Genomic DNA, 10,885 nt, shown 5'->3' on the forward strand with positions numbered 1-10,885 from the left:
GCCCAAAAACAAAATGCCCAAAGTACTTGAAAAAAAACATAAAAATGGAAAAAAACTAATAGAAATAAGCGTTTTTTGACTGGTCACACGCCCCAAACGGACCTCCGTAGCCCAAGTTAGAGCCATTTCAGTGAAGCCCCTTTTGTGACGCGATCTTTGGCCTCCAAGTACCGGATGGCCCGCTCTTCTACGCTTAGGCCCGCATCAATAACATACTTAGGTACTAATAGAATGTGATTTTAAACCTACAAATAACATACCTCAAAGCGTTACAAAATGAAAAGTTAATACCTTAGAATGTGATTTTAAACTATTAATAACTAAGTATGTTACTTTATGCAAACCACAGGGACTAACTATGTAATTAACTCTAATTTCTATTATACACATTATTGTAAATCTCATACACATTACTATATTTTTATTTTTTATTATACAACTTCATTTATTTAATACATGAGTCTATAACCTAGTACCATAATATTGGTAATACATATGTTTTAAAGAACGCCAACTCCACAACCATATTTAATACAAATAATGTGAATAATTACAACATGGATTAAATTAATATATCAACATACATATTTGTTACAACATGGATTAAATTAACCTATCAACATATATATTTGTAACTAGCATGCCAATTATGATTCTCTTTCCACCTCCTAGATTTGAAACTACATATGAAAAAACACAGAGTTGGGATCTATGTCTTTGGGAAGTCTACGATGAGGTGGAAACTCCGGAAGTATGTTCCCTATGTGCTTTGCAACCTCTAGATAGAATGTGTACTTGTCAAATTCCATTGGTTTACAATCTATCATCTGTTGTTGAATATTTGGTAATTTGTTAATAGCTTGCGATACAGTAGTGCTACAAAATGAAGCAGAAAGCTTACAGTCTCTCTCTTTCTCTTTGAGAAAAGACTCCTGGAAAGTATTAGTCTTGAAAGCCCAACTGCCTGTATTCCAGTTCAAGTGATATAGGGGAAGAAATCTTTGTCCATAAACAGCTACAAATTCAATTGCAGCTAGAATGTATTCATATTCCTCATTAGACATGTAGTATGGAAAGCTTACTCTTGTCCAACCCACCTTTACTCCAATATAGCCCTATCAATGGAAGAAGAGCAATAAATAAATAAAATATATGACAAACTCATATGATTTTTTGTTTAGGTGGTATGGAGATTTTTCATAGTTTTTGGTCAATTTTAGGAGATTGCTTTAATTCTATATACTCCACCAGTTGAACTAACATATGTGAATGGTGTTTTATGAGGATACCCTAGTTGAACACTCGGATGTGAATAAACTTTATGTTGAAAAGTCAATACATGTTTTCCAACTCATCACGAAGTTTGAGAAATGTACCACATCCACTAGTGTATCTAGCATATTCTCATAAACAAGTTCCAAAAGTGACTAAAAACCCATATAAACTTGGCCAAACTACCTTAAATATATATATATATATATATATATATATATATATATATATATATAAACTATGTTTTTGACTCTTTCCTTAGAGGACAAATTGTCATCACAAATCATAGTTTTTAAAAATTAAAAAGTATGGACGTTGTGTAGATTATGTAATGTTTTGCATAACATATTTTAAAGTAATATGAAGAAATCTAGAAATATGACTTACCTTTTTGATTGCATCTTTCATTGTAAGTGAATGTACTTGGTCGATACCAAGCAAAAAATGACCATACGGTGCAGCACAAGCACAACCTCCTCGAGCTTGGATGCCAAAGAGGTCATTGAGAAGCTTAGCGACAAAAGTACCATTAAGAGGCTTGTCTCTCTTATTAGAGTTTGTAGTTGTGTGAACGAGGAAGGAGAGAATTCCTTGTCTCTCTACTTTGGTATTTCCCAACACCCATACGTTGTTAAGTTTCACAAGCCTCTCTAGCGCCCTTTCAATGTAGTCATGTTCTCTCTTGGCAATAACTTCACATTTGATGTATTCTTTAACTTGGAAGGCTAAAGCTGCTTTTACTCTTTGAATAATTTGTGGTGTCCCAGCATCTTCCCTTTCTTCAATGTCATTAATGTATAGTGTGTCCTACAATATCATGCATAAAACCTCATATTTTTATTAAAAATTTACACTTTTAGTTTCATCGACGAATGGCCTAGGGGTCCAAGGTGTTGGACAAACAGGATTAGTCTAGTAGTAGAATTATAAAGTGTGTAAATTATCGTTCTAAAAATAAGAAAATAATAATACCTGTTCATCGAAGAAATTAACGTAGTTAATGGTCCCACCTCCGCAGGTCGAAGGGGGAGCATATTTCAGCTGGTATAAGGCCTTGTTCATCAGAAGAATCCCTGGTGATCCAGGTCCGCCAAGAAACTTGTGTGGGCTTAAGGTTATGGCATCATAGCCATCAATAGCACCCGATCTTATGTCAATCTCCACGTATGGGCCACTTTTATGCATTCAACATTAATGTATCAGTCGGTTTCACATCTAACATACTTTGGTTATTACATATATATTGTGCAAATTAGTACCTTGCTGCAAAATCAAAGCATGCGAAGGCTCCAAACTCGTGAAGCAAGCGAGCTAACGAACGCGTATCAGAACAAATTCCAGTAACATTACTACAAGCAGAGAATGAACCGAGCATGGGGCGGCCAGTGCCTTGATAAAACTCTAGACGCGCCTTCAAATCATCGATGTCAATCATTCCTTCTTTGTCTAGACCGATCTCTATTACTTCTGCTAGGCTTTGCCTCCAGGAAAGGAGGTTGGAGTGGTGTTCATAAGGACCAACAAAAACTACCCATCTTTCTTCACTTCCTATACATGTGTTCAATATTTTCTCTTTCAAGATTGATGGAACAGCAATTCCCAACACTTCTTGAAGCCGTTTTATAGCGGCTGTAGTGCCTGATCCACAGAAAAGGAGTGCATCATGTTGGGTTCCTCCTAAGCATTTCTTCACAAATTCAGTTGCCTCATGGAGCATTTTCATCGTCCTATCGCCAACATAGTTGTCAGATGTGTGAGTGTTCCCTGAAAATTAATCAACACCATAGCCACATTAAATATGTTGTCAGAAAATTTGGGTTTTATAGTTCGTGAGAAATGCGTAGTAAATGTGTCAGAATTCGAGACGGTTTTTTTTGCTTAGAAATTTTTCATAGGAACTCAACCAGCTTTCTTGTAGTGCATACAATCCAAATCACTTTCTATCATTTTATGTAATAAGGTTACCGTAGAAGGGAAGAAGATTCTGGATGATATATTCTTCAATGTAACGAAGACAACGGCCTGAGGCTGTATGATCTGCATACGTAAGTTTACGCGATCCAAACGGAGTCTGAATCTCAGCAAACCCGCATATGATTTGTGATCGCAGCCACCTTAGTTTTGCTTCAACACACGTATCACTCTTTGGTGCGTCTCTGTCAACAATCCCATCGCTAAGCAGCATACTATATTCATTAATCTTTCTTGCGAGTTGCTGTTGATGTTCCACCATATTCTCTTTGGTATATTGCACCGGTGACATTGTATCTATAAGATAAGGGTATTTTTAGAGGTTTGTTACTTGTGGGAATGATAAACCGAAGGTGTAGGTCAAATTATTATAACGCAGACATATATAAATATATATAATAAAGCAGGTGTCATTATAATACTCCAAACATTATGTTTGACCAGGCGTAAACTATTGCCTAATTACTTATGCAAAAAGTTCTATTTCGCTACAAAGGTTGTATCATTTGGTCATGTTTAGGCTCCATGTGGAAGGGTGTGACCAGAGTAAAGAAATATAACAGATGCCCGAATATTATACTTACGTACAAAGTTTCGCAACAACCTACAGAATAGTCGTGATTTGCAAGGATATTATACTTACGTACAAAGTTTCGCAACAACCTACAGAATAGTCATATACCTCATGAGAACTACATCGATTCTTAATGTCTGTAGCTATTAACCCACTGAAAAATTATACATTGTCTAACCCACTGAGAAATTATCATTGTCCTATTATTTTTATTTTAATTAACTATAAGGTATCCAACATGTAACTAATTTCGGTTGTTAATCTATCTCTCTCTATCCAACGCACACAGCAGCTAGCCACAACAAGCACCAAAGATGGCGGTTACGATGGCCTCCAGGCCGGCTGTTTCTTCCTCTTGTTCTTCCCTTTGGTGCCGCCCGGATGGTGTTGAGAGTGTTATGCATCCGAGTTGGACGGGACCGTCCAACCTTAGTTTAAATGTTTGATACATTTAAATTTATAAAGAGTAAGTTACTAGGATGTTCCCTGACGTTTTCCCAAATTTCACATTTAGTCCCACTTTTTCTTAAATTGCATGTTTTCATCGTATGGTATACATGCCGGTGCTCCCTTGATTGAATAACCTTCTAAGTTTGTCAGTTAAGTTGATGTAATTACTATTGTACAAAAATCTTAGAGGTGCTGTTAGAAAATGAAACCTTAGAGGTGCTGTTAAAAAAATCTTATTTTGAATAAAACAAACAAAACCTCTCAAACCTTAAAAGACAATTTTAACATTTTGCTCTATTCAAAACAAACAAACAAATATATAAAAATAATTGAACATGGAATTCCAAGAGTACAATAATGAAGACCGATATATAATCATAGAAGGTATATTAGTTATTCAAAACAAACCAACAAAGTATATAAAAATAATTCAACATGGAATTCCAAGAGTATATTAGTGAAGACCGATTTAGGGTGTAAGGGGCACTCCCCTAAGGGTGCTCGGGGTGCCGTCGGTAAGTGAAATCGGGGACCGACTTTGCCGATTAGGGGGGGGGGGGGGGGCTGCCATTGGTTCGGGGAGGGAAATCGGGGAACAAATTGGGTGGTTGTTCACCGCGAGCGGGGAGGAAGACAGATGGTGGGGCCCATTTTTCCAACCAATCAAACAATTTTGTTTTTTTTTTTTTTTTGAATAAAAAAACAAGGGTAGTTAAGAGGGGAGTGGCGCCATCAAATTGGGGTGTTAGGGGAGTTTAAGAGGGGAGTTGACGTGGCACACGAGGATTGGTTTGGCGTAAGAGAGGGGACTCACCTATTAGGTGAGCACCCCTTACACCCTAAGAGGGGAGTCCCCTCTCTTACGCATAACCAATCCTCGTGTGTCACGTCAACTCCCCTCTTAAACTCCCCTCACACCCTAAATTGATAGCGGCACTCCCCTCTTAGGTGACTTGGTTTTTTATTAAAAAAAAGAAAAAAAAAGAAAATTTATCATTGGTTGATTGAATGGGGCACACCTTCTCTCTCCTCCCCTCTCTTCGGTGCCTCCTCACCGATCATCCCCCCCTTTTTTGGCTCACCGCTAGGCCGGCGGCACATCCCCGATCGGGGAAATCGGTCCCCGCATGGGGTCACCGATTGTGCCCCGGGCACCCTTAGAAGCTACATTAGTTATCCAAAACAAACCACAAAATATATTATAAAAGTTAGAGTAAATTACAAGTTTTGTCCTTTATGTTTGTCCCAAATTTCAAGCTTTGTCCTTTACCTTTAAATTTGATGAGTTTTGTCCTTAACGTTTCAAAATCCTGCACGTTATGTCCTTTGGCCCTAACCCGGTTAGTTTTTTATGTTAAGTCAGATCATGTGCTAGGCAAATGAGGGTACAATTGTCTTTTCACCCTAAGTAATTAAAAACACTTAAAAAACTAAAATACTATATATATATACACTCTAAATTACTGAATACTATATACACTCTAAATCTCTCTCTCTCTACTCCATCTCTTACCACCACCACCCCCACGTTTCGAAACCCTAACCCTAAAAATCACAGCCCCAAATTCATTTGTACGGCGATGCCTCTGACCACTCGCGAATCCTCCGGCCACTTGCGAATCAAACCACATCCTCCGGCCACTCGCGAATCACACCACATCCTCCTACCACTCGCGAATCTTCTTCAAGGCGGCGATTCCTCGTGACCACAAGCTTCTGGTTGATTGCAGTTCTTCATCGTCCTCTGATGAGCGGATTTTGAATAGATGGAACGATTGGGAATCTGAATAGTTTGAAGGTTTGGGGATTTGTGTATTTTTGTTGCTCTGGTTTTTTTTCTATAGCAATTTGAATAGATGGATAGGGAAAGCATTATGTAGATGATCGGGAATGCATTAGAATGGGAATAAAAGATTGGAGATTTGGGGATTTTTTTTGTTTATTGCAGTTTTGGTACACATTGGTTTGGTGAAGATACAAGCCGTAAAGGAAAGTACTGCAACACCATCATTAAGGTTACTTTGGAGGAGGACAATATTCGAAAAGACAAAGAATAAAACTGATGAGATAATCAAAGGCCCGATAAATCAAATGGGAAAGGTCTCATGTTCTATTTATTGCTGCAAGAATGAGATATTTTTAGTGGAGCTTATTCGTGAATATCCAGATCTTATAGGGAGGAGAAGTGATTTTGGAGACGACGGAGTGAGTGGTTATGGTGGGTCAGGCGATGGTGGAGATAGTGAGTGGTTGGCGGCAGGTGAGGGTGAGAGGCGGTGGTGGTGGGCGGCAGGTGAGGGTAGGAGGTGGTGGCGGCAGGTGATGGCAAGTGGTGGTTGGAAAGAGAGAGTGTGTGTGGGTGTGTTTAGAGAGAGAAATTGCAGGATATGCTATGTTTTATTTGGTTTCTAAAAATCATTTATAAATTAGGATGTGAAAAGACAATGCTACCCTCATGTGCAGTGCACATGACATAACTTAATAACTTAACTGGAAATTATAACTGAGTTTGCCTTAAAGGACATAACTTTCAACATTTTCAAACATTAAGTACAAAACTCATCAAATTTAAAGGTAAAGGATAGCGAATGAAATTTGGGACAAACATAAAGGACAAAACTTGTAATTTACTCTAAAAGTTATTTAACATGGAATTCCGAGAGTACATTAGTAAAGACCGGCATACAGTCATAGAAGGTATTTTGACTTTGAACAAATACCCATAGTCAAAGACTTTAAGAAATTACGTTGGTTCTAAAATATTTAACTAATAAAAACTAAATAATCAAATCAAACGTATTCATCTTACTCTTTTTCGAAGATCTTGAGAAATTACATTGATCCTAAAATATTTAACTAATAAAAGCTAATAACCAAATCAAACGTATTCATCTTACTAGTAAAAGCTAATAATCAAATCAAATGTATTCATGCCGTTAAAAAACAATCGAACGTATTCATCTTACTCTTCTTTGATTGAAGATGAAACCGTCAACACAGTCAAATGAAGCCTTTAATACGAACACCACAACCTGATTAATCATGTGTAACTTCTCAATCATATGTATTAAGTAAAATCAAAAATTAATGTTCATCCGTCATATGAAGCACTAGTGTTACCCGTTTATAGACCGTATATAGGAAAAAAAAACATACATTATAAATTTAATTGTCTTGAACATTGGTTTGCCAAAGCATCAATCAAAATTTATGATACAAATGCATTTTCATTCCTCTCTACAATTTTACGTTGCTTGATTTAATTCTAATCTTTATAATCATTTTTCTACTAGGTTACAAGCTATTGTAAAATATCAAACATCGCTTTACTTATAATTTGATAATACTTATCTTTTTTGATATTTTAAAACAATTATCTAAAAAGAATTAATCATTTAATGTTGAATTTCTTGAAATTTTGTATTCTACTAAATAATGAGCATTTTTGGTTTGTTATGGTGGCTGCGTTTTGGGTTACCAACACTAACTAGGGTTAAGATGTTTACTCAAGGGTTTATAAGTTATTCAAAAATTATATGGTGTTGATTTTCTGACCATATACGAACGTAAAGTGCGTGTATATATAAAATGTGTATCAACTATCAAGTGGTGTCTTTTATATATATTTCATGTCGTTAGGACTATTAGACTTAGAACTAGAGAAGAAGAATCTAGAGAGAAGAAGGGTTTTATCAAGTCAAAGCTCAACCAGGCTTAGAACTAGAGAAGAAGAATCTAAAGAGAAGAAGCGTTTCACCAAGTCAAAGCTCAATCATTTTATTCAACCAGGCTTAGAACCAGAGAAGAAGAATCTAGAGAGAAGAAGGGTTTCACCAATTCAAAGCTCAACCACTTTCTTAATAGTAAATTACATGGAGAGTCCTCGTGTTTTTTCTAAAATTTTGGATTTGGTCCTTAATTTTCCAAAAGTACACTGTGATTTGCACTTTGTAATGAATTAAGTCACCAGCCAACAAATCTAAAAGTTTCAGGAGGTCCAAGTTAGGGATTGAATGCGTTACAAAGTGCAAACACAGTGACCATCCATGTACTTTTGGCAAAAGTTGGGGACTAAATTCGTTACAAAGTGCAAACCACCGGGACGATCCGTGTACTTTTAGAAAGCTAGGGAACAAAAGTATATAATTTCTAGGGTTATTGGATTATATCACCCCCAACTTTCGACCATTGGCCGTTGCCACCCTCAACTAACACTTTGACGCCCGACACCTCCAACTTGACATTTCGTTTGTACTGGCACCACTCAGTTAAATCTCCACTAACTGGGTTTGTTTTTTTGTCCGACGTGTCACCCAATTGCTTACATGGACTTCATTACGTGGCCAAGTATGTGTATATTTAAAATACAAACACCCACTTGCTTACACATCTGTATAAATACTCTCTCCACCACCAGCATACACCACCGCCACCACCCACTTTCCGACACCCCACGCAACCGCAACCACCAAACCACCACAACAACCCACTTATAAACCCTAAATCAATCCACCTTTCTAAAGTTCCAGATCTCAGTTCTAAAGTAATGAAGTTGAAGATTAATATGGTTTTGATGAACAACAGGTTCATAAATTAAAATGGCCACTGACTTTTGAATCAACAGCAGGTTCAACAATTAGGCAAGAAAGACACAAGAAATAGACACGAAAGAGACACATCAGGTCATTTTTTTACTAACCACAAATCAGCAAGATCTGGTGGCGGATCTAGAGAGGGAGCGAGAGAGAGAGATAGGCCAATTAGAGCAGCGAGGTTGTTGATTATGCAAATTAGGGTTCGAATTCTTCAGAGAAAAAATACGTGTTCTTGATTCGAATTGGTGAATGTTATTGTGATACATATAATACATATATACATGGCAGATTTAGATAGTAACTGCCGGAACTTAGGAATAATAATAATAACATAATAATGTAACCTTAATAATAAAACTATACTATATAACTTATACTTATGAATATATCTAGCTTATATCTATGATCTAATACCCTCCCATAAGCTAGATAGGTGCAACATGTAGGAGTTCTTTGAAATGATAGAAATCTTCCGGCTGCAGAGCTTTAGTGAAGATATCAGCGGCTTGATCTTTGGTTGAGCAGAAACTTATTTCTACCTCATCGTTCTTGATAAGATCTCGAATGAAGTGATATTTGACTCTAATGTGCTTGCTCTTACCATGGTAGACGGGATCTTTGGCGAGACTGATAGTGGATTTATTTTCACAGAAGATTGTGGGAGGACAGTCCATGTTAAATAGCAGATCATTTAAAATTCCTTTAAGCCATAGGGCTTGACATCCGGCCATTGACAATGCGATGTATTCTGCTTCTGTGGACGACAACGCTACAACCTTTTGTTTCTTTGACTGCCAGGCGATGGCTCCTGATCCCAGGTGAAAACGTAACCGGAGGTGCTCTTGCTATCATCCACGTTACCTGCATAATCGCTATCGTTGAACCCAATCAATTTTCCTTTGCTGCCCTTTGAGTAGGTTATGCCTTCATTAATAGTTCCCTGTATATATCTGAGTATTCGTTTTCCGGCTTCCCAATGACTCCTTTTTGGACTATCCATGAAACGACTTAGTTTACTCACAGCAAACATGATGTCTGGACGTGTATTTGTCAAGTACATTAGGCTTCCAACTAGACTTCTATATAAGTTTTCATTCACTTCATCTTCCGGATCCTCCTTGGATAGTTTCTGTCCGTATTCCATTGGCGTTGTGATTGAATTACAGCATTTCATGTTAAATCTTTCAAGTAAGTTCTTTGCATACTTCTATTGTGACAAACTTATGTTACCATTTTCCTGTTTTACTTCCATTCCTAGGAAATAATGTAGATTCCCAAGATCAGTCATTTCGAACTCCTTCTTCATCGAGTGTTTAAATTGATTTATCATATCTAGTGAGTCACTCGCTATGATTAGATCATCAACATACAGACATATCACCATTCAGGACTTCTTTGATACTTTAATGAACAAAGTATGTTAATACACACATTTTTTAAAGCCATTTGATCGAAAATACTCGTTTATTCTGCTGTACCATGCTCTTGGAGCCTGTTTCAATCCATATAATGCTTTCTTTAGATGACATACTTTCCGTTCTTCTCCTTTCTTAACATATCCTTCTGGTTGCATGGTGTAGACTTGTTCATTTAACTTTCCATTCAAGAAGGCCGTTTTAACGTCCATTTGGTGTAAGTACCAACCATGACGTGCTGCTAATGCTAGGATCAATCTTATTGTATCGAATCTAATCACATGAGCAAACACATCTTAGTAATCTATTCCATATTTTTTATTATAACCCTTAACCACTAGCCTCGCCTTGTATTTGTCCACATTTCCATATTCGTCATATTTTGTTTTAAATATCCACTTCACCCCGATTGGTTTTTGATTCAGTGGAGGCGGCCAGTTCCCAGGTCTCGTTCTTTTGTATTGATTCTATTTCTCTATCCATTGCTTCCTTCCACTTTACATCTTTTACAGCTTCACTATAGTTAGCGGGATCAGCATCTGCATATAGTACGAAATTGGCTACATCATTTGAGTTGAATTGATTGTCTTCGTACAGCCGATCAACTT

The 10,885-nt window shown here is 37.1% G+C and overlaps 1 protein-coding gene across 2 annotated transcripts; it reads right to left on the reverse strand.

Moving 5' to 3' along the window:
• Positions 1-515: 515 nt before the first annotated feature.
• Positions 516-3,741, reverse strand: LOC110910610 (probable cysteine desulfurase). 2 transcript variants are annotated; one of them, XM_035984155.1, is made up of 6 exons: positions 3,238-3,740; positions 2,532-3,036; positions 2,245-2,446; positions 1,660-2,079; positions 902-1,115; positions 687-827 (listed from the first exon to the last, which is right to left on the reverse strand). In XM_035984155.1, exons 1-6 carry the CDS (start codon positions 3,533-3,535, stop codon positions 814-816), a joined length of 1,653 nt encoding a protein of 550 aa, XP_035840048.1. In that variant the 5' UTR covers positions 3,536-3,740; the 3' UTR covers positions 687-813. The 2 variants fall into 2 exon arrangements, with proteins under 2 accessions (XP_022010929.1, XP_035840048.1); XM_022155237.2 differs by having other exon boundaries at positions 516-1,115; positions 3,238-3,741.
• Between the last annotated feature and the right edge of the window lie 7,144 nt (positions 3,742-10,885).

This window comes from Helianthus annuus, chromosome 15 (genome assembly GCF_002127325.2).
Source record: "Helianthus annuus cultivar XRQ/B chromosome 15, HanXRQr2.0-SUNRISE, whole genome shotgun sequence".
NCBI lineage: Eukaryota > Viridiplantae > Streptophyta > Magnoliopsida > Asterales > Asteraceae > Helianthus > Helianthus annuus.